General features: G+C 45.1%; 1 protein-coding gene across 2 annotated transcripts in view; it reads left to right on the top strand.

Moving 5' to 3' along the window:
* The window catches only part of LOC146859237 (polypeptide N-acetylgalactosaminyltransferase 17-like), a 1,122,647-nt gene that overhangs the window by 54,267 nt on the left and 1,041,915 nt on the right, over positions 1 to 26,465 (top strand). For both annotated transcript variants that reach the window (XM_085649922.1, XM_085649923.1), the window contains exon 2: positions 6,577 to 6,760. In XM_085649922.1, the coding sequence (XP_085506048.1) occupies positions 6,577 to 6,760 (184 nt within the window). The remainder of the gene's footprint in view (positions 1 to 6,576; positions 6,761 to 26,465) is intronic.

The raw sequence follows: 26,465 nt of genomic DNA, 5'->3' as shown, positions 1-26,465 counted from the left end.
CACCATGTCCACCACCATGTCCACTACCACCACGTTCACCACCACCACATCCACCACCATGTCCACTACCACATCCACCACCACCATGTCCACCACCACCATGTCCACCACCACCACGTCCACCACCACCACCTCCACCACCACCACCACCACATCCACCACCACATCCACAACCAGTACCACCTCCATGTCCACCACCACATCCACCACCACCACATAAACCACCACTACATCCACCACCACATCCACCACCACCACATCCACCACCACCACATCCACCACCTCCATCATGTCCACCACATCTACCACCACATCCACCACCACGTCCACCACCACCATATCCATCACCACCACCATGTTCACCACCACGTCCACCACCACCACATCCACCACGTCCACCACCACATCCACCAACACCACATCCACCACCACCTCCACCACCACATCCACCACCACCACATCCACCACTACCACATCCACCATCACGTCCACCACCATCACCATCACCTCCACCACCTCCACCACCACGTCCACCACCATGTCCACCACCACCATGTCCACCACCACCACCACGTCCACCACCACCACCACATCCACCACCAGCACCATGTCCACCACCACCACGTCTACCACCTCCACCACCACCACCACCACATCCACCACCACATCCACAACCAGCACCACCACCATGTCCACCACCACATCCACCACCATGTCCACCATCAACACGTCCACCACCACCATGTCCACCACCACCACGTCTACCACCACATGTCCACCACCACCACGTCCCTCACCACGTCCACCACCACAATGTACACATCCACCACCACGTCCACCACAACCACCACAACCACCACCACATCCTCCACCACCACCACGTCAACCACCATCACATCCACCACCACCACCATGTCCACCACCACATCCACCACCATGTCCACCACCACCACATCCACCACCACTACCACACCACCACCAAGTCCACCACCATATCTACCACCACCACGCCCACCACCACCACCACCACAATGTCTACCACGTCCACCACCACATCCACCACCACCACATTCACCACCACCACGTCCACCACCACCATGTCTACCACCATGTTCACCACCACCATGTCCACCACCATGTCCACCATCACCACCACATCTACCACCACCACCACCATGTCCACCCCCACATCCATCACCACAACTTCCACCACCACCATGTCCACCACCATGCCCACTACCACCACGTTCACCACCACCACATCCACCACCATGTCCACTACCACATCCACCACCACCATGTCCACCACCACCATGTCCACCACCACCACGTCCACCACCACCACCTCCACCACCACCACATCCACCACCACATCCACAACCAGTACCACCTCCATGTCCACCACCACATCCACCACCACCACATCTACCACCACTACATCCACCACTACATCCACCACCACCACATCCACCACCACCACATCCACCACCTCCACCATGTCCACCACATCTACCACCACATCCACCACCACGTCCACCACGTCCACCACCACCATATCCATCACCACCACCATGTTCACCACCACGTCCACCACCACTACATCCACCACGTCCACCACCACATCCACCAACACCACATCCACCACCACCTCCACCACCACATCCACCACCACCACATCCACCACTACCACATCCACCATCACGTCCACCACCATCACCATCACCTCCACCACCTCCACCACCACGTCCACCACCATGTCCACCACCACCATGTCCACCACCACCACCACGTCCACCACCACTACCACATCCACCACCAGCACCATGTCCACCACCACCACGTCTACCACCTCCACCACCACCACCACCACATCCACCACCACATCCACAACCAGCACCACCACCATGTCCACCACCACATCCACCACCATGTCCACCATCAACACATCCACCACCACCATGTCCACCACCACCACGTCTACCACCACATGTCCACCACCACCACGTCCCTCACCACGTCCACCATCACAATGTACACATCCACCACCACGTCCACCACAACCACCACAACCACCACCACATCCTCCACCACCACCACGTCAACCACCATCACATCCACCACCACCACCATGTCCACCACCACATCCACCACCATGTCCACCACCACCACGTCCACCACCACGTCCACCACCACATCCACCACCAGCACCACGTCCACCATGTCCACCACCACCACCACCATGTCCACCACCACCATGTCCACCACCACATCCACCATCACCACCATGTCCACCACCACCACGTCCACCACCATGTAAACCACCATGTCCACCACCAGCACAGCCACCATGGCCCCCACAACATCCACCATGACATCCACCACCAGCAACACTACCACCACATCCACCCCCACCACGTCCACCACTACCACATCTACCACCACCATGTCCACCACCACATTCCACTACCACTACGTCCACCACGTCCACCACAACCACCTCCACCACCATCATCATGTCCACCACAACCACCAGCACCACATCCACTACCACCACATCCACCACCACGTCCACTACCACCACCAGCACCACCACCACGTCCACCACCACCATGTCCACCACCACCACATCCACCACCATGTCCACCACCACCACCATGTCCACCACCACCACGTCCACCACCATGTCCAGCACCACCATGTCCACCACCACCACGTCCACCACCAAGTCCACCACCATGTCCATCACCACATGTCCACCACCACCACATCCACTACCACCACTACACCCATCACCACGTCCACCACCATGTCCACCACCACCACCATGTCCACCACCACCACATCCACCACCACTACCACACCCACCACCAAGTCCACCACCACACCTACCACCACCACGTCCACCACCACCACAATGTCTACCACGTCCACCACCACCACGTTCACCACCACCACGTCCACCACCACCATGTCTACCACCATGTCCACCACCATCATGTCCACCACCACGTCCACCATCACCACCATATCTACCACCACCACCACCATGTCCACCCCCACATCCACCACCACAACTTCCACCACCACCATGTCTACCACCATGTCCACCACCACCACGTCCACCACCACCACATCCACCACCATGTCCACTACCACGTCCACCACCACCATGTCCACCACCACCATGTCCACCACCACCACGTCCACCACCTCCACCACCACCACCACCACCACATCCACCACCACATCCACAACCAGTACCACCTCCATGTCCACCACCACATCCACCACCACCACATCTACCACCACTACATCCATCACCACATCCACCACCACCACATCCACCACCACCACATCCACCACCTCCACCATGTCCACCACATCTACCACCATATCCACCACCACATCCACCACCACCATATCCACCACCACCACCATGTTCACCACCACGTCCACCACCACCACATCCACCACATCCACCACCACATCCACCACCACCACATCCACCACCACATCCACCACCACCACATCCACCACCACCACATCCACCACCACGTCCACCACCATCACCATCACCTCCACCACCTCCACCACCACGTCCACCACCATGTCCACCACCACCATGTCCACCACCACGTCCACCACCACTACCACATCCACCACCACTACCATGTCCACCACCACCACATCCACCACCAGCACCACCACCATGTCCACCACCACATCCACCACCATGTCCACCATCAAAACGTCCACCACCACCATGTCCACCACCACCACGTCCCTCACCACGTCCACCACCACAATGTACATATCCACTACCACGTCCACCACAACCACCACAACCACCACCACATCCTCCACCACTACCAGGTCAACCACCATCACATCCACCACCACCACCATGTCCACCACCACATCCACCACCACGTCCACCACCACCACGTCCACCACCCCGTCCACCACCACATCCACCACCAGCACCACGTCCACCATGTCCACCACCACCACCACCATGTCCACCACCACCGTGTCCACCACCACATCCACCATCACCACCATGTTCACCACCACCACGTCCACCACCATGTAAACCACCATGTCTACCACCAGCACGGCCACTATGGCCACCACGACATCCACCATGACATCCATCTCCACCACCAGCAACACTATCACCACATCCACCCCCACCACGTCCACCACTACCACATCCACCACCACCATGTCCACCACCATGTTCCACTACCACTACGTCCACAACGTCCACCACAACCACCTCCATCACCATCGCCATGTCCACCACAACCACCAGCACCACATCCACCAGCACCACATCCACCACCACGTCCACTACCACCACCAGCACCACCACCACGTTCACCACCACCACGTCCACCACCACCACATCCACCACCATGTCCACCACCACCACCACCACCATGTCCACCACCACCACGTCCACCACCATGTCCAGCACCACCATGTCCACCACCACCACATCCACCACCACCACGTCCACCATCAAGTCCACCACCACCATGTCCATCACCACATGTCCACCACCACCACATCCACTACCACCACCACACCCATCACCACGTCCACCACCATGTCCACCACCACCATGTCCACCACCACCACATCCACCACCATGTCTACCACGTCCACCACCACATCCACCACCACCACGTCCACCACCACCATGTCCCCCACCACAATGCCCACCACCACCACATCCACCACCACCACGTCAACCACCACCATGTCCACCACCACCATGTCCACCCCCACATCCACCACCACAACTTCTACCACCACCACGTCCACCACCATGTCCACCACCACGTCCACCACCACCGCATCCACCACCATGTCCACCACCACCACGTCTACCACCACCACATCCACCAGCATGTCCACTACCACATCCATCACCACCACGTCCACCACCATCACATCCACCACCACCATGTCCACCACCACCTCCACCACCACCACCACCACATCCACCACCACATCTACAACCAGCACCACCACCATGTCCACCACCACACCCACCACCATGTCTACCACCAACACGTCCACCACCACCATGTACACCACCTACACGTCCACCACCACATGTCCACCACCACATCTACTACCACTATATCCACTACCACATCCACCACCACCACCACCATGTCCACCACCACCACGTCCACCACCACATCCATCCCCAGCATGTCCACCACCACCACAACATCCACCACCACCACATCCACCACCACCACCATGTCCACCACCACATCCACCACCACAACCACCACCACATCCACCGCCACCATATCCACCACCACCACCTTGTTCACCACCACGTCCACCACCACCACGTCCACCACGTCCACCAACACCACATCCACCACCACATCCACCATCATCACGTCCACCACCACCACATCCACCACCACGTCCACCACCATCACCTCCACCACCACCACCTCCACCACCACGTCTACCACCATGTCCACCACCACCATGTCCACCATCACCACCACGTCCACCACCACCACCATTATGTCCACCACCACGTCCACCACCATCGCATCCACCACCACCACCATGTCCACCACCACCCTGTCCACCACCACCACGTCCCTCACCACATCCACCACCACAATGTACACATCCACAACAACCACGTCAACCACCACCACCACGTCCACCACCACCACGTCCACCACCATCACCACCACAACCACCACCACATCCTCCACCACCACCATGTCCACCACCATCACATCCACCACCACATCCACCACCATGTCCACCACCACCACATGTGACAGGTAAAAGGTCACTTGAGGGCAGGGGTAATAGGTGTGAATACCCTGGCTGTACATGGGACATTTAAGGATGCATTGGGTGCAAAAAGACAGGAATAGGGGCTAGAAGTATTACACCAGACCCAAGATACAGGGGCTCCTGTAAAAGCACTCGCAGCATCTCTACCTCACAGTGGAATACCTGCATGAGCCACTCACTCAAAACAAGCATTGGCATAGCCAATGGGTCTCACCTTTGGGACCTTATAAGTGTTTAGTCATGCAACACTTGATGTTGTTGCACAAAGGCTATTGTGCTGGATACCTAAACACTTATTAGGTCCCAAAGGCGAGACCTATTGGCTATGCCAATGCTTGTTAAATACTAGAGTTTATTTCTTTGTCTCTGTTGATTGATAGTCGTCAAGTCACTTCACTCTTCGAATTCACATATTGTTCTTTCTATAGGTATTGGAATCAATGTTGGAGAGGTTTCTGAAAACATGGTTAATAGGAGTTTGAAATGTTGTTTTCTAGCGCTTACCATTTGAAGAAACACATTTAAAGTGAAGTGAGCATAACATGAAAAGCTTTATGAAAGAAAATGTTCCAAGGTGATCATTTCTATGACCTTCTTAATGTAATGTATGTGTACCTGCTCCAGCTTAGATGCCAAACTGCAAATTATATAAATAAATGCAGACTAGTTATTTTTAAAGGTTTTTGTTTTGGGTTGGAAATTTATGAATGCCTTTTTCTTTCATCTAAGGCCTATCAAAGTATTTGGGACTCATTGAAGGATATGGTGGCCTGGGTAAAGGGGGACTCCCAGCCACACTTTCCCCCGAAGAGGCAGAAAAAGCAAAAGGGCCACATGAGAAATATGGCTACAATACCTACCTCAGTGAGAAGATTTCATTGGACAGATCAATCCCAGATTATCGACCAGCCACGTAAGTACTTTTATTAAAATTGGTATTTTAGCTGCCTGTAACCAGATTGAAGGAAATACCTCCATCATCTCAAGCAGAAGTTGATCCACATCACTGTGCTTAATTTGTTAGTGTTTTTGAAACAAATATAAGAAAGCAAAGTTTGAAAAAATATATTATATTAAATATTTCAAACAAATGGACATACCAAGTATTAGAGGTTTAAGTTCACAGACAGGTGAATATTTATCACTTTTGTCTTTTTGGTCTACATGATATTGTGCATAGGAATTAGCGAGTGTGCTCTTAAATGTCTTGCCATCAAAGGAATGTTTGGATCCACTTTTATAAATGTATACTGACTCAAAGCAATTCGATAGATCAATATACAAATATGACTTATAAAAAAGAAGGATTGAAGACTTATTTAGATGTTGTTAGTTGCCTTACACTGCCTGAAAACCTTCATCATTTTAACATAGAAGCCTTTTTGTTTGGCTATTAATGAAAACCTGAGTGTTTTAGCTTATAAGTTACACACTGTCTATAGGTTGGAATAGATCATCTATTTGCTCTGGTTTTACCTTAATGGTGCAAATTTATGTACACATACTTTTTTACACAATCTGGTAATAATTTTTTTAATTCAGTGAGTTCAGCAAACTTGATGTGCATAAGAACAGATCATGTTGATCCATTTTATAGAAACAGAAATTTTAGAACTGAGATTGACTAGCAGTGCTTTCTGAGTTCATGTTTATGCTTATTACAAATTTGGTGTTTCTGTAAAAAAAATGGCTATGCAACCTCAGGAGTAAGTTTATATGTTTGTTTGAAGGTAACTCCTTGGACACTGCAGTTACATAAACTTTGACTGCCTTTCCCAAGTTAGTCTATAAATCATTGTCTTCTCTTATCAACCTACCACAAGCAATGTCTGATTTGTTTCCATCATAAAATGCAGCTTCTCCTGTAGTGAAAATGTGTTGGGGTTTGCAAGTGGTTGGCAAGCCTTTTGGGAGATATAATAATAATAATAATAATAATCAACTTTATTCGACTTGATAGACAAACCATAAAAGCATACAAATAACAGTCCTTAAAATTGATTCACAGGAGTACAATTAGCTAAAATATGCTAAAATACAATATCATTAATGAAAAGTCTTTAAAACAAAACGCATTCATATACTCAATCCCCCCTTGTTATTGGTAGCTTTAAAGCGGCTCTTAAAAAGTTTGTCACACAATAAAGAGTAAAAATATTGGTTGACATTTTTAAAAACAGCAAAGCTACCCGAGCCTGCCTGAATCTAGTTTGTCTTAACAGCTCTTTCAGAAACAGTTTCCTGGGGTAGGCATAGTATGGGCAGAGTAAAACTAGGTGGAGGGTGTCCTGCGGAGACTTCATGTCGCAGCTTCAGGGCCCTATCTCTTTTTAATTTATAATAAAACCTGCCAGTACTGCCAATAAATGATGGGTGTAATTTAATCTAAAATGGGTTACCAAAAAACGATCATGGGCATTAGTCATTAATGTTAAGTAAGGTTCTATGCCCTATGACGTTTTAACTAAAATATAATCTCTCACCGAGTGTTTCCCCAGTTAAACAGTTTTGCGCTGCCCCATTGCAAACGTTGGGTTCAGTGTTTTAATATCACTTATATCTTTTGACTTTATTGTAAAATAAGTCTGCGCGCCCTAGGTTGACAAAGGAATCCCTAACGTATTTCAGCCATGGGATTTTCTGCGCATGCTCCAGAGAGAGCCAATTCCGTACTACCAACCATGTCAGGCCCATCTCATCGTTGGTCCAGATCTTCAGCCAACATACTAAGGGCTTCACTCCTATGCTATCCGAAATGTACCTAACACCCAGCTCCTCATGTATGCAGTATGCTGGCGTGCTTTGTGGGACTTTAAGCATCCGCCTTAGATATTTGTTCTCTTCCCTTTACAGGATAGTAGGTTTACCAAATCCCCACACCTCACTGCCATACAGAACTTTAGCACAGCAGACTGATTTATACAATTTTAAAATCACACCCGGAGTCCTGTACCCCAACCTCTGGGCATAATTTGCAATTGAGCCCATGGACCTGTTCAAAGTCATACACTTTTCCTCTATAAGGTGTTTAAAGTTCAGATGGTTATAAAAAAACACTCCCAAATAGGCGAAGGCTGGGACTTTACCCAGGGTGTATGAGCCTATAGTGTAATTATATTTTTTGCTAGGCTTCTTTCCCATCTCCATCACGTATGATTTTGCAATATTCGAGGACATGTCCAAGTGATTCATGAATTTTACAAAGCCGTCTATTATAAGCTGTAAGCTGTGTGGGGTGCATCGTCTGTGTACAGCAGCACCGGGACTGCTCTGCCCCCTATTCTAGGTACATCAGCCTCAATGTTCCGCAAGGTGGAGCTAAAATGCATCCTTGTCTCACCCCAGTAGAACAATTAAAAAGCCCTGTATCTGCCCCCTCCTTTGTATATCTTACAGCTGCTGTCGTATTGGTATGCAGTGAGAGGAGGATGTTTATTATGGCTATATCTACCCCAAGGCCCCTCATTAGAGTCCACAACTTGTTGCGATTCACGCGATCAAAGGCCGCTGTGAGGTCCATAAAGGCTAGGTATAGTGCCCCGGTCTTCGCTATAGTATATTTAGCAGTGATGAGATACAGATTAAGACACTGATTTACAGTGGATTTTCCCGGGCGAAACCCATATTGCACGTCCGTGATAATTTGTGTCTCCTCTGCCCAATCCGTCAGCCTATTTAAAAGCACCCACCCCAGGACTTTAACTGCAACGTCTATCAGCGAAATTGGCCGGTAACACTGTGGGCTATCATTATTACCCTTCTTAAAAATTGGCACGATAATAGCAGAGGACCAGGATTCTGGCATGTTTGTGTTTACTGCTGCGTTCAGTACCCTTGTTAGAAGAGGGGCCCAGACCTTAGTGTTTGACCTAAAAAGGTCCGGTGGGATCCCGTCTGGCCCCGGAGCCTTGTTCCTCGTCAGACCCTCTATTCCTAATGTTACTTCGTCCAACGTAAAGACAACATGGATGCAACCTAATGGTATATTTAGGGTTTGCTGTTCATTCTGGGTGGCAAGATGGTTGTGCAGTCCCTGAAAATGCTCTCGCCATTGATCTGGCAGAAAGTTATTACTTAGCCCCGGCTTGTTTGGATCAGAGAAACAGGGATTATTAATTACATTCCAGAAGCGAGCAGAGTTCTTCGATTCTGCCGCTTCTGTTAGTTCTTCCCATGTAGCGCATTGTAGCTTCCTCTTTCTTCCTTTGACAGCTAACTTGTAGCTTGCACGACAAGAAGCCACCAGAGCCCTATCTCTGGGTTTCTGTTTAAGCGCTCCTTTCAATTTTCTCAGGGCCCCAGAGTATTGCCTGTTAAACCACCTTGGGGCTGCCCCGCTGGGCCCCCTTGAAGGGGCCTTCAGTAAGTTTTCTACTAGATGTGCGATGTCTTAAAGGCCTCTATTAGTTCCACACCATCCACCCCTACATCTAGACACTTCAATATTTCCTGCTGTCCTTTATCAAAAAGAGAGGCATTAAAAGAGCCCGTATTGACCTGGGCCCATCTAAGCCATCTGCCTTGGTCCGTAGCAACAACTTCCGTGCACCCAGCCTGTTTTTCCAGCACTTGCAGCTGTGACTGTGTCCCGAGCACTAAGGTAAGTGGGTTGTGGTCGTTGTAGACACTATGTTCAATATCGAATCTCAGTAAATCCCCCTTTAATAAGGGGGTAACAAAAGTAAAATCAATAAATGAATGACAACCTCTCCCTTTATATGTGGGGGGGAACAAGCTATTCTTTTTTGGAAAACATATCCATCGTGTGAATTAATCCAAATGAGTGCAATATGCCAGTGAGTTCTCTTCCCACCTGGGTATGCTCCAGATGAGGGCCTTTCACCTTCATTTGGGGGCAAAGGTGACAGTTAAAATCTCCTACTAAAATCAATTGGGATTGAGCCATCCCCTTCCCTCGTGTCGTTTCTAGCCATGTGTTTAGTTCATGGAAACTGCCCCCACCCTGTAAATTTGATATTGCATTATAAACATGTGTTAAAATTATCCTAAGGGAATTGTTTGTGAGTTTTAAAGCTTGAACGACCTTTGAGTCCCAGGCCAAGTTCTTCCATATGCCTTGTAGTCTCATATCTATAAATATGATCAAGCCCCCCTTGGCTCTTCCTGACACTGATCTAACTGCCGAGGAAAAGAAGGATTTATACCTTCAATAAAAAAATTCTTACTTGTCTCCCATGTCTCCTGGAGACATATTATATGGAACTCCCTCACAAAGGTGAGCCACTGGTCATCACCAAATTTGCTTGATAAACCCGCTATGTTCCATGAAATGACCTTTATGTTTCCTCCACTACTCCCTGCGTGTAAAACAGTAGGTCCGCTGCTACTCTGTGGGCTTGCAAATACCTCCGCCAGGTGTGTCTCCCCAAGAACCACTTCACTGGGCACAGCTGGGAGTGGCATTATAATCTCTATGATGGATTCCAAACTCCTCTCTGCTACCCCGGGATTTACCAACTGCCTCTCGCTGACTCCCCCCTGACCCTCTCTGTGTGGGAGTCAATCGATGTCATTCAAATCCCTCACTGAAGCAAATGCATTTGAGGATACCCCAAACCCAGCAGCGCAATCAGATCCCTGTCCCTTTCCTGCATTGCATTGAACATGATTTATACTAGGCCCTGGTCTAAAAAAGAATCCTAGGGGCAAAAGTTTAATGGTGGACCCTAGGGCAAATACATCGGTTGAATACAAGAGGATACCCTGGGCCAGTGTTGGGTGTCTAAATGTGACAATAACACAGTCTCCCGGGAAGGCTTTCCTTGACTTCCCTATCCAGGCGACTCGCCTCGCCATAAGGATATGCCGATGCTCTTTAATATTGAATCCAGCATACTTGCACTTCCAGTGCGCCACTTTAATAATCAACTGGGGGCTGGTCTCCTCATGGGTATTGTCACACCCGGGAACACCTGTCAGTACCACTGTGTATGGACAGCATGGCCGTGGGAGATCTATAACTGGGAGCTCTACGCTATGAGGGACCAACAACCTTGCTTCCCATCCCCTTGGGGTTGGGTTTCAGGGCCCCTTGGTGGATTGTGCTGCCTTCTCACCAACTCTGCAACAACTTGTCCTACCTCCCTGTCCATTGAGATCCTTATAGGCTCAGATTGCACCAGCAATATTTAGTTGAGAAAAGTTATTTACTTTTTCCTTACCCCTCCCAGGTCTCTGGGACGGCTTAGGATCAGGGCCAGTTGGGGGTGCTGGGTTTGTGGACCTTATCCCGAGTTCCATCCCTCCCACTGCCCCCTGATCCACCAATGTTACGGTCGCTGCACGGTGGTTACAACAACACTCCCCCAATTTGGCTGAATTTGCAGTCCCCCTATTCAACTGAACAAGCGATTCAATTTTCTCTTCAATCAACCTTAATTGACAGATTAGGGGATCCAACAGAACTGTCACCAATGACTCTAATTTTCCCCAGTAGTCAATGCTGCAACCCGAGTCCAAGAAACTCCGGTCAGGGCCCTGATGCCTAGATTGCATTTCCATGTCCGTAAGATCCTCTTGGGGAAATTTTGGTTTAACTTGCTTGGACTTCTGCTTTGGTCTTTGTGGGGCAACATTCCACGGTTGTTTGGCTGGTGGTTCGTTGTTGGTTATTGATCCCAGGCCCGCCCTTCCCCCTCTTGGGCTAGCTCTTGAGTGCTTCTTAGATCTTGTCGCCATCTCTCTTAACCTGGGACCCTGTTGCTCCAGTACTTCAGGAGAAAGCTGGGGAACTAGAGAACCAGTACATAAAAGCTCTGGGGGTGTGGACGACACTTGAGCTGGCATAACGTCATCTCCCACCCACATTGCCTTCCCCGTTTCTACAATATCTCCAGGGATATGCATATTAACTCCATCAGACAGAACAACCGCCCCCCCCTCACAACTATCTTTTGGAGCAGGCTCAATTTGAAAATGTACCGGGTCTATATGTGCAGTAACAGGTGATTTAGCCCCTCTTATCTCCCCCTGTGATGACATCTTATGATTCGCCAAAGTATCCAGTGATAGTCTTTTTTCCGTGATTTGAATTTCATGAATTAGAACAGACTCTGCTTGTGTCAAAAAGGCATCCAATGTCCCCGCTAGACCTCCCATTCCCCCTAAGGAAGAGCGAGCCTCCTTGCGTCTGGGACATTTGTCCATTATAGATTATACAGTGGGCTGTTGTAAGTGATAGACAGTACCTTTACTGGCTGGTGTTCAGGACGCCCTCTCTTGTGATGGTCGTCAGAGGGTGGGCCCAGTCCAGTCTTCTCCGGTCTTCGATGGGCAAGAACGGGCCCGCACGCGAGAGTCCCATGCTGCGGGAGGTGGTGGCGGGTTTTATGCGTCAGATGGTGCACTCTCACAACGCGGCTCCTGCCGCAGAGCCCCCTGGTCGCGGTAGTCCTGTGGTGGATAATGCGGGCAGGAAGAGTCTGGCCAAGTGTGGGAGATATATTTCAGCACTGATTCATATATATATATTTTTATTATGGAAGATTGACTGACCTCTAGGACAAGAACAACTTGGTTACATTTTACAATAGGATGATATTCCCAACCTGGGAAGTATGTTCCTGCTGAACATTTACTATTTTTCATATTTATTCCTTTATTTATAAATTCATGCCGATTTTATGAGCACAAATGTTTTACCTTTGTCACTTTAGAGTGCTCATATAAAGACTAAGCCAATGAAGTGCATTGAAGCTGTCTGGATTTAGAGACTTCGTGGCTACCTGGTTGGCTGTCTTGGAGGTGTGTTGATGTTTTCCTGGTGGACCAATATCAACTGTGCAATACCTTAGGCAAACGATTATCAAAGCTCATGTGAGCTCCAGTCTGGCGTTGACTTCAGTAGAAGGAGTTAGCATAAAAGATGCACTTGTAGGTTCACTCCTTTATCAACTGCGTTAAAAGTTCACTCCCTTATTTACTGCATTAATTTGAGATGTGATGTTGAGTTTAAAATAACACACATATGTCTCACCTGTTGTCCGTGGGTTTGATGGCACCCAGACTATTGTGCTATGTGGCTAGGCTGTTGTTCTCTCTTCCGAAATACTGCCCTGTCGCCTGCCTCATTCAAAAACTGCATTGGTTCCCCGTTGAGAAGCATGTGCACTTTAAGGCCTTGTGTAACACCCATAAAATCTTACATTCCCAGTGGACTCCCATTCTGTCTCATCTGCTATCCCTCTATCTACTGTTATGACCCCTGCGCTTAGCCGCCTTTAATCTGGCTCCCGTCCCCTGTCAAGAGAGTAAGAGCGGGCGGCCATTCATTTAATTCCCTAGAACCAGGTCTCTGTCTATCAAAAACATCCAGAACCACTTGTCCTTCAGTAAAACTCAGTATGAAAGAAATGTCTAGAAGACTAGATATCAATTCCCACCAAGCAGGCCAATCAGGAATCATTGTTCCCTGAGTGCAGACAGACTTCCTGTTTTCCCAACTCTTAACAATGGGGTACACAGCTGCACGTCCTTGGATGTAACATCGGTCTGGTGTGCCTGGTACAGGAGGAGCTCTCCTATCATCTCAGTCTACATGTCTGAGGCCAAATTCTAATAGGCTGCAGCTACCTATAGGTCAAATACAAATAATAATAAGCCTATTCTAACTTAATGAACGTGCTTAAAATATGGCATGCATAATAATACTGTTGAACACACGTTGGATATATTAATTGCATGTAGACAAGTAGAGCTCTAAATTACACTGCCTTACATCTAGCTATCCCTGGAATAGTGTGGGCCCACCTTAGATATATCATGAGACTTCTTGACACACGTCCACCTAGATATTGTATACTAGAAGTCCATGCTTGATATATTGTGTGCTTGTCTGGCATATTCTTGGTGTCGGTATAACGAAGATAGCATTCAATTAATATGTGCATTTTTAACAAACCTGTGGCTATACCTGCTGTACTTGTGGCCTACTGGCAGAATTCATGTTTTCTATGGAAAAAAGAGGAGCCAACTTTGTTTTAATGTGGACACTCTCATACAATTGTGGGTATATGATGCATAATTACGACCTTGGTAAAATGGTGCCCATCTTTTACATGCTGTAGATGTTTTTGACACAATTCTTGCTATCTCTTGCCTTTCTAGCTATTCCTTGCCTAATGGTAGAGAAAGGTTATTCCTTTTTAAAGACATCTCCAATAGTTGATGATGACAATAAATAGGTATGAACTGCAGAGTCTGTACATTTGAGAATGTAGTACATGTGATCCCTTAAAGAAAATGAAAAGCTGATGTTTGTTACACCCTTAAAATTAAAATCTGATATAACAAGACAAAACACTGTACTTTTCAGTAAAAATGTAAAATTTGTACATGGGAATCAGTCTTATGTACCCATAATGAAAATGATCTAGCTGTTTGGTATTATGTTTGTATTTTCAGATACAGATACTCTCATGCTATTGTTTTAGACAACATACTTGTGGTTCAGGAATATGTGTAATGATGATGTTTGAGTAATAACTAATGTTGATTATAGGAGTCTTATTGCTGATCTTGTTGCCCAGGTAACAGAAGTATTCAGAATGTAAATTGATAAAGCTTGTTATATTATACTCACTATAACTGTCTGAGTAATAAGTAAGTATGATTGCAGTACCCTGTCCAGTGTATGATTCTGAAAGCTCTCAACCTGTCCAGTAGCATTGCCATATCAGCTCTCAAGATATGAATGACTTTGCTGTCCATGTCCATATAATATTTGATTATTTTGCCATGGAGGCCACAATATATGAATAAGACTCTATGTGAAACAGAAGTAAGAACAAATTAAGCGGAGGGATGTCATGTGCATTTAAAAAAATAAAAGGTTGCACAGATTTGTGTAGCCAGATTTTATGAACTGCCTTTAGTAGTGTAGGAACTTTAGTCAAGTTATTGCAAAATTGTGCTGAAGTTGATTGCTTTAAAACAGTTTTTCCAAAGGTAGGTAGGTAACCATTGTATTGCATTAATCACATAATTTAAAAAAAAAATATAGAAGAGATAAAAGCGGTCATTGAAACATTTCCTAAAATTGCTTAAAGCATGCTTATTCTTTTTTTTTACAGTCTTAAATTGCAGTCATACAATCTGACCAATTGGCTTGTTTTCTGTAACATGAGGTAAACAAGATCGAATAATGTCATTAATTTGCAAATGGAAATGGGGGATTGTGTGAAAAAACAATGGTTAATCATCTCCTTAATTGTTCTGATTTTCGCTCTTCCAAAGGAGGCGTACAGGTGAAGTTTCCTTTAAGTTAACAGTTTTGGACAGACACAAATAATGAGGTCCAGAGTTTCAGCTTTGTAGCCACACAGTCACATCCACTCATGCCTTTAAGACTAGGTGTGTATGCTAGCATAAACTCAAGCAGTAGAAAATAAAGAAGTCAAAAACTCAGATATTGTACTTTTTTGTATGACTTCTAGATTTGAATCACCATTATCCTGTTCTAAAGATAAGAAGGAATTTTACATAAAATCTGAGTTTTAATATGCTCTGTCAGGGTAAAAAGATCTTCTCTTGATTATTATATTTCAGGATTTTGTTTAAAAACTGTTTCAATCAATCAGTCAAGCGCTTGGGGGAAGGGGGCCGCTACTGCTCGAACAGCCAGGTCTTGAGTTGTCTCCTGAAGGCGAGGTGGTCCTGGGTCAGCCGAAGGTGGATGGGGAGGGAGTTCCATGTCTTGGCCGCCAGGTAGGAGAAGGATCTGCCCCCGGCGGTGGCTCTTCGGATACGTGGTACGGCGGCGAGGGCGAGGCTAGCGGATCGTAGCTGGCGGGTGGGCGTGTGGAAGGTCAGGCGGTCGTTGAGGTACTTGGGGCCCAGGTTGTGGAGAGACTTGTGTGCGTGGGTGAGGAGCCTGAACGTGATCCTCTTGTTGACGGGGAGCCAGTGCAGGTTCCTCAGGTGGCCGGAGATGAGGCTGCGTCGAGGGATGTTTAGGATGAGTCGGGCGGAGGCGTTCTGGATGCGTTGTAGTCTTTTCTGTAGCTTGGCTGTGGTTCCAGCGTAGAGGGTGTTTCCGTAGTCCAGCCGGCTGGTGACGAGGGCCTGGGTGACCGTCTTCCTGGTTTCGATCGGGATCCATCGGAAGATCTTGCGGAGCATGCGGAGGGTGTGAAAGCATGAAGAGGAGACGGTGTTGACTTGTCTGGTCATGGAGAGGGAGGAGTCCAGGATGAAGCCCAGGTTGCGTGCGTGGTCTGTCGGCTTGGGGGCGGTGCCCAGGGCAGGGGGCCACCAGGAGTCATCCCAGGCAGAGGGTGATGGTCCAAGGATGAGGACTTCCGTCTTTTCTGAGTTCAGTTTCAAGCGGCTGTTCTTCATCCACTCGGCGACGTCTTTCATCCCTTCGTGGAGGCTGGTTCTGGCTGTGTCAGGGTCTCTGGTGAGGGAGAGGATCAGCTGGGTGTCGTCGGCGTAGGAGATGATGTTGAGGTTGTGTTGGCGTGCGATGGCTGCGAGGGGTCTCATGTAGACGTTGAAGAGGGTGGGGCTGAGTGATGATCCTTGCGGGACGCCGCAGATGACTTCGGTGGCCTCGGAACGAAACGGGGGGAGGCGGACTCTCTGTGTTCTTCCAGCTAGGAACGAGATGATCCACTTCAGTGCCTTCTCTTGGATGCCGGTGTTGCTGAGGCGTTGGACTAGGGTGCGGTGGCAGACAGTGTCGAACGTGGCGGAGAGGTCCAGGAGGATGAGTGCCGCTGTTTCCCCGTTGTCGATAAGGGCTCGGATGTCGTCGGTGGCTGTGATGAGGGCGGTCTCGGTGCTGTGGTTGGCTCTGAAACCGGACTGCGAGGGGTCGAGGGCTCCATTCATCTCGAGGAAGGCGATTTGGATGGCTTTGAAGCCAGCATTTTTAATTGAGATAGATTGTGTTCCCTAATTTCTTTATTAATATTTACTGGATTTAGTTCCAACTTTTGTAGGACTTCATTTTAGTTTTTCACACATTTAGTTCCAAATTTTGCAGGAGTTTATTTTGGTTCTCCACAGAATAAGTGCTTTAGTGCGATCATGTTTGATTTGGTGCAATTACAAACATAATTTATCACAACAGTTATATGAGATGTAATAAATATTTTTATACTTAGTCCAAGTTTTGATTTTATATGATGGTCACAGGTTTAATAGTTGTTTAATGCTTTCTGTATATATTTGATTTAACTCAACTATCCTTTGGTACTGAGTATTGTTGATGTGTAAAGGAGCAAAGGTATTTGTTACATGGTTGGCACTTTTAGTGAAGTTTAATTGTTCTTCCAAAATGGAAATTCATGCACCACCTTATTGAGTTAGTTATTGCGTTTGAGTTATGTTTCGTAGCAAGAATATGATTGGTTTAATCAGTTGAAATGCCTACATAGACGTTTTATTTACATTTTTTAAAATCTTCCAACAGTTTCCATGATGTCCATTTTAACTTTCTTTAAAAGTCACTGGGCCCGATTCACAGAACTAACTTAAGACAAAATCCTAAACTTACTACCATTTTCGTATTCACAGAAGGCACTTACTAATTTTGGTATTCACAGAAGACACTGACTCACTTCGGTATCTCACTTCGGTATTCACATAAGTTAGGAGTCCTAACTTTAAGACTCCTGAATGCCTTCTGTGAATACCGAAAGTCTTAACATTAGGATTTTTCTCAGTTTAGGAGTCCTAAAGTTAGGACTCCTATATTTACTACTGCTAAACTGAGAAAAATCCTAGTTTTAAGGCTTTCGATATTCACAGAAGGCATTTAGGAGTCCTAAAGTTAGGAGTCCTAACTTTACTACTACTAAATTGAGAAAAATCCTAATTGTAAGACTTTCGGTATTCACAGAAGGCATTTAGGAGTCCTAAAGTTAGGAGTCCTAACCATACTACTACTAAACTGAGAAAAATCCTAATTTTAAGGCTTTCGGTATTCACAGAAGGCATTTAGGAGTCCTAAAGTTGGGAGTCCTAACTTTACTACTACTAAACTGAGAAAAATACTAATTTTAAGACTTTCGGTATTCACAGAAGGCATTTAGGAGTCCTAAAGTTAGGACTCCTAACTTCTGTGAATACCGAAATGAGTAAGTGCCTTCTGTGAATACCAAAATGAGTAAGTGTCTTCTGTGAATACCAAAATGGTAGTAAGTTTAGGATTTTGTCTTAAATTAGTTCTGTGAATCAGGCCCATGATCTTTATTTTTGACTAGTTGCCCAAAAATATGTCATCAAGATTAAACTTTTAGCTGGGCTAAGTGATATTGTAATCCTTGTATAGTTTGTTGGAGAATATCTACACTGTCGATACAAGCCAAGTATGTTATCCTTTGGTTACCTAGCTTAAGTGTTTATCCTTCAGCATGGTCTTGGTAAATTAGTAGACCAGAGATGTATAATCACTATAGAAGAAGGGACAACCCTGCCTCAATTCATTTACAGTTGGCATCTTGGATGATAAAACATTTCTATTGGTTTGACCACCAGACAATTATCCTTATGTAGTTTAATGAGTAACAATGGGTGATCTATTCCCTACTTTGACAGTTTGTTCCACAGTTGTTCACAATTTATTTTTATTATATTCTGTGCAGTAGTCTATGTAAAAAGTGCATGACATTTTCTTTACTGATTGCTTTTTTGCTAGGAGAGTAAGAGCTATCAAAGGTGAAACAGCCTGATCAATATCTGATTTTATTTAATTGCATCACGTCCTTTACATTTGCCTAAGATGTTAAACTGTTCAATAGGCAATTTTTTGTGAATAGTTTTCCTTCAAAATCTAGGAGGACAATTATTCCATATAATTTTGGTGGGGTCTTTTTTTCCCCCTTTTATAGATGAGATTTATTATTAATCCTTTCCTTGATAAAGGATCCATTTCCAGTTTGTATTATGTTTATATTATGTTTGAAAACAATCAAGTCAATGGGTGACTCCATAAAGATATATCGAACTTAACTAGATTGATTGGTCTACCATTTGGGCTTGGTGCTCTTGAAGGGGGACTTTTTTAATCAAGCAGGTCATTTGACCCTGAGTTATTTTGAAGCATGGTTTGGAAATGTTCACTTTTAGATTTGCAATGTTGCTTCTATGCAGGTTCTTTATATGGAGTATCCAAATAGTGTTGAAAATAAAATAGTCATTGTGTACCCTTTGTACCATTTTTATGTACACTACCAAAGACCAGAAAGACTCTGATTTTATTGCCTCAAATGGTTGGATCCAAACTTTGTCTTTTTTTTTATTTCCTTCATCTTATCCCTCTTTTGAGACTTTTTGTGTCTGCTCTTATTATCACATTCATTTGAATGGGGATTTTTTTGAAGACAACAGAGTTCCTTCTGAAACTTCCTTTTTGCAATTATGTGTTGTGATATTTGTGACTGGAATTCCTATATTTATTTTTTAGTTTGGTTGCAAAAACAATTCAATTGGTTCAATCAACAGTTCCCAGTCTTGTAGCCATTCTTTCTATTTTGCTCTTTCTTCACAGTCAGTTGTTATTCTTGACTCCATAAGTTTTCCGTTATCAACAATGAGACCTTGGACTTGAGTTCTCCTTTCCACTTATTACTTTTTGTTGATATACAGTTATTATTTGGAGTCATACAACTATTATCTTAGTCATGATTAAAATGTCACCTTTGTATGATTTCAAATTGAATGCACTTATGGTAGTTTGAATTGTGGTTGAATGAATAGTATTTTGTACTTTGGTCCTTCAAATGTAGTTTTATGTTTGCAATTTTGCAATTTAATATACAATAGCTTAACCATGTAAAATATTAACGGTGTAATTCTTTCTGTGGGTGTGAGCTTTATTCCTTGGGTCTGTGACTTGTTTGCAGACCCGACCTGAGTGTCTTTTACAGGCAGGCATGACACATATCAACCTACTTATGCCTGAAATATTTTAAGAGTAGATTGAAAATGCTGTGCATTTTTTCAGGCGTATAGAAAATAGTAATTAGTGTTCAGTTTTTTATACAAAGTTGTTCTGGAATAGTTGGCATGAAAACTGTTGCATCCTAGCAACCTTATAGCATCTGGTTGCTGTCTCCACTGGATTCTCCAGTATGGGTTCCAGGCACAGACAGCCGAGAATTGCTGAAGGAGGAGGACTTCAGGGGTTGTTGTTCTGGACTCATTAAACCAGTTTCACCTTTCTTCATCGTAATGTAGTTTTTTAAAAAGTGGCAACAAGTATGAGATAGCACAATCTCTGTGGCATTACAATTGTGAAGATATGGACGGTTAACCTCATAAGGCACACGCAATTCATATAATCAGATTCATTCAGATTATACAGTGCACTGAACGCAGAAATATTTGTGTCTTTTTTTAGACCTCCTTTAGCCAACACGTGTTTTGTCTGGGCCTCAGAAGTTAACCATTGGTATTCAGCCCTAGGATTGATAATAGGAGAGTAGGGTGTATCTTCCCATCATTTGAGAGCACTGCGGACCTAAACCATGTTCATTTAAAACTATATGGGGTAGTTATATGAGCACCTCAGACCTCACAAACACTCAAGTGTTAGAATCTGTGAAATTATGGAGTCAATATAGGATTTGTGAAACAATCCCTGGAGTTCTGTTTGTTGTTTATAGGAATCCTTGGCTGTTTCACAGTGGATTTTACTGGTGTGCATACCACTGCCTGGCAAGAGTGCGCTAATGCATATGCTGGTATTTTGAATTTTGTTTTTGAGGACAGAGGTGATTTAAGAGTGCTGATGCGGTGCAGGGAAGGGTATTGAACTACTCTCGTGCATTGTGCGTTTTCAAAACAGTGCACATGCACTACTCACTGAGACTCTGTGTTCTCCAGGCATTTTGTCATGACAGCAGCAGCATGGCTTGACTGTGACATAGTCATCTAGTGAGGATTCTAGGCACAGGGCATTATGGGCACGGAGGCATCTCTGAGAAGGTGATGACCTTTGGCTTGTAATTTATTACTGTGGTTGCCTGTGGAATTCTAGGACCAGTGCATTGTGGGCATCAAGGCATCATGGAGAAAGCGCTGGCGCTGGCTTGTGCTCATCATTGCGTCACCGAGGTGATCAGCACACCTGTGATTTCCAAGACTTGCTTTGTTGTCTCTCATATGCTTACATAGGCAGTGTGTGAATGCGCTAATTGATTTATGCACATCACATATGGTGTGTCTGCTATATGCATAGGGGCTCATTTATGAGCCCCTGCGTCACTTTTGCGCCGCCGGTGCGTCACTTTTTGTGACGCACCAGTAGCAGAAAACATGCGCCATGTTGCGCCATATTTACAAAGTGACGCATCTAGGTAGATGAGTCACTTTGTAAACCCCTGCGCCACATTATACCTGCGCCAGGTATAATGTATGCAAGGGGGGCGTTTTGACGCAACAAAGGGTCGTAGAAGTGACGCAGTGAAGTCTACGAGATTTCACTGCGCCACTTCTAGTGTGCAAATGCACCTTGGTGGGTGATGGGAACTTAGACTTTTCTGTTTAGACTCCACTACATCTCTAGTTCAACTTTTTGGTTGTGTTAGGATCATATACAACGCTAGACCTACAGTTTTTTCGTGTATTATATGTCGGTTGGGGGCTTACTAACTGTTTAGGTCTTTACATTTATCCCTAGGACCCCCCCTTCTTTTGAAGACATTTTGTTATTAGTGTTTATATTGTGTCAGGCATACATTTTGTAAAATGTACAACATTGCTAAGTCATGGATTCCACATCAGTAACAGCCCTGCACAAATATTTACAAAACCCAGAAGTTCCTGCAATGTCATGGGAAGACTGGCAGGGATCATTCAAAATGTATTAGGACAGGAAACTTTTTTGGCATCACTCAAGGTAGCATTGTTAAAACATAATTTAGGGGTTAAAGGTAGGAAATTATTATAGACTCTACCTAAGCCTGTACGTGCCACTACAACCAATCAAGATAGAGAAGGTGTGGAAGGATTAGAGTCAGAGGAGGTTATGAAGGCAGTCGCCCTCAGGCCTTTTGATCCGCATGAAAAGATCATGGTGGTAGTGGTTACGAGTGCTTACGGACTCTTAAATCCACCTTTCTTCTGCATCAATACAACATAATCCATAAACACTCATAACCACCACCACCATGATCTTATCATGCAGATCAAAAGGCCTGAGGGCAGCTGCTTTCATAATACCCACTTGTATCTCCTCATAAGCCAGAATAAGTGGGCTCTGCACCCTGGAATGTGTGCAGAGCCTACTTATTCTATCATCGAGAAAGGAGTGTTGGCATGCTGGTGGGGCATCAATTACTTCAAAACATATGTGTGGGAGACTAATTTTAAGTTGAGAACTGACCATAGACCCCATCATTGACATTTGTTTTCACTAAAGGTGCTGGTAGAGCAACACAGAGAATTGCGAAATGGCTATACCATTTGCAAGAATATGATTTCCAACTTTAGAATGTTCCTGGGTATAAGAATATAAATACAGACTGTCTGTCTCATTTACCATTGCAAAGTTAGGTGGAAGCGATGAAAACGAGGATAGGGAAGAACAGTTGGTGGCAAGTGTGGAAGAGTCATGTAGCGGGGCTGTAAGTGAGAATGAATTGAAGGGGGAAATTTTGGGAGATGACATGATGATACAAATAACGGACAAAAACATGGGGCAGAAAATAGATGTGAAAAGGGAATACACAGAGTACAGAATGGTTTGAGGATAATTATCGGTTGTGGATGGCATTGTTAGGGGAGTAGATCTGTTGGTTGTTGGTGGTATCTCTACAGTTTTGTTCCAGATTTATAGAGTTGTTACATGAAAGGCAAAGTGGAATGTCTGGAATTAAAAGGAGAGCAAGTACAATTTTTGGTGGTCAGGCATGGACAAGGAGATAGAGAGAGGGTGGAGAAGTGTGTGGCATTCATGTGCATTGACAAATGACATAAGTCACAAGAATCGTCTATATCACAAACATAATTCCAGGCAAACCTTGGCAAAGGGTGGCCATGGACATTTGTGGACTATTTAATGCCAGGGGAATAGACAACAAATACTCAGTTGTCCTGGTGGACTACTTACCAAGTGGTCTGAGATGGCATTCATGAGGGAGACAAAAGCATTGAATATCATTGATTTCTGCGTAGATGTATTCTATAGAGAGGGATATCCTGAGTGTCTTTTAACAGAAAACGGGCCACAAATCTTAGCTGTCAAATTTGAAAGGTACATGAAAAAAACTGGGATGACACATCCTACCACTGCCGTTTAAAATCCAGGAGAAAATGATCTCATTGAGAGGTTCGACCGTGTGCTAAAGGAATGTGTGTAACTGGCTGATGAGTGTGGTGAGAAGTGCACAAATGCCACCCAGAAGATGTTGTGGAGTTATCAGAACACACTCCACATGGCCACAAAGAAGACCCCGTTTAATCATCTTAAAGGTGAGCAAGCTGGTACCAAAGCGAAACCTGCCTGGATGGGTAGCTCCAGTTCTAAGCATGTGGAAAAAAATGAGTCGACACGCAGGGTTGAAAATTATCAAGAGAAGTATGTGCACAGCCATAATGATAAGTTGAAAAGCAATGCATGCCAGTTTGTGATTGGGACTGGGTAAGAACTTTCCTTACTGGAAGTCAAAGGACTGGTTTGTCCAAATGGTCTAAGCCCAAAAAAGTCAAAAACGTAGTTGGCAATAATGTGCGAGTGGATGACAGTACATGGTGGAACATCCAGAGAATTACCTTATGAAATATGTTGGAACGTTACATTTGGTTGATGGGCAAAACTCCAGCAGTGCCAAATGCCGATCCGGTTACCATGCAGGAGTATAAGACGGAACATATCAAAACTAAACCAATTGGGCAGAAGGATTATGTGTGTGCCTAAGACATGTTAAGTTTTGTATCTTAACAAGGCTGTTGCCGTAGTGACAGAGTGCATCACCTTGTGTGTTTTCAATCCTTTGGAGTGATGTGTTTTTAGTTATTGCGTGTCAAGTTTTCTTATGCTTGAATTTTGTTAGCATCTGTACTTAACTTTTCATGCATTGTATTCTATAATGCAATGTTATTTCTGTGTTCTGTTTTATTATTAAGAAGGGAGACGTTGTATCCTAGCAACATTACAGCATCTTGTTGCTATCTCCACTGGATTCTACAGTGTGGATTCTAGAGGCATAGAGCAAGCAGTTGCTAAAGGAGGAGGACTTCAGGGGTTGTTGTAAAGGACTCATTTAACCAGTTTCACCTTTTTTCATTGTGTTGTGGTGCTTTAAAATGTTGTTTGCAATTCAGTATTATATTCTAGCCCTTTTGAAGTTCTGGGCTTCTTCTCCTGAAAGTTTGAGTTTCATTGCACTGGTTGCTCTGGTAGTTTATCCATTATGGCTCTTACTTTGGGGAAAACATATGCTTATTAAACAGGAGCGGCCCTTGCAGATAAGAGCTGTGAGGCAGGGGTGGGGTGGGGACTCAACAAATGATGACGTGGGAAATAATTTATATATTTAATTTTCCCTCGTCATCATCTGTCGAGTTCCCGCTCACCCCGACTCACCACTCTTACCTGCACATTACATTTGTGGAGTTATTTAATTTAGAAAACTAACTCAGTAGTTTTAGAATACTTTCACAGTTTAGGATGTCATGAAGTCCTTCTAACTTGTAGTGTGGACATAAATCATTTGACAATTTATTTTTTGGTGAAACTAAGGTGTGAAGAGTCTCACCTTCATAGGTCAAGGGCAATGGTGTTATTTTCCAAAGAGCTCCTTTTAGTATTTCTGTTATACCAGACATTTGAAGTGAGACTGTTGTGTTATAATTTGTTAATTTATCCCACAATGGATTATTAAACATTTTTGAGTTTTGGGTCCATTGATCATTTAAATCAGACAAGATAGAGCTGATGGGTTTTGGGGTTAAAAGCATATTTGCTAACAAAGCAAAACTCCCTTCTATATTATGTAAAACATCTGATGTGTTAGTGAGTTGAGTGGTCTGTTTTGTGAGTTTTTGCTATCAGTGGGTTCATCTCAACTTCCTTAGTACCAACTGTGGAGGTTTTTGGGGAGTATTTCACTGTAAGTTGATATCTGGTCCCTTTAGGTTAAAGACCCAGAGTGGTTTGAAGGCAAGCTGTTGCGTCCGCCCCTTAACTCATGGGTATTGTGCGATTCCTGTCAAGAATGTTAGTACTTTGACTTGACATTGGTTGATTTAATTTATGTTCAGCTTGGTGGTGGAAGATTGGGTAGTTTTTCTGATTTCTAATTTACCTTATTGATTTCTGCTAGTACAGTAGCACTTACTTTATATCACTATTTACGGTTTGCTTAGTTTCATCAGCTTTTTTAACATAGTTACTTACAAATGACAGAAATACATCCACGTGCGCTTCCTTTTCCAGTGTTCCTATATTATTTTGATTTTCTTTTGTATGTTTTGTCATATCTTTGGATTGTAAATTAGTTATTAATTCTGGACATGTTGGTTCTTGGTTTTATTTTTTACTGAGTTATCTTTTAGTCCTAATGCATCAATACTGTTTGCTTCCCTTGACACATTTTTATACCTCAAAATAGGTTGATGCGATTTTGGCAGCAAAACCTTGTTTAACT

This window comes from Triturus cristatus, chromosome 3_2 (genome assembly GCF_964204655.1).
Source record: "Triturus cristatus chromosome 3_2, aTriCri1.1, whole genome shotgun sequence".
NCBI classification, from domain to species: domain Eukaryota; kingdom Metazoa; phylum Chordata; class Amphibia; order Caudata; family Salamandridae; genus Triturus; species Triturus cristatus.
This window is presented reverse-complemented; position numbering and strand designations above follow the sequence as displayed.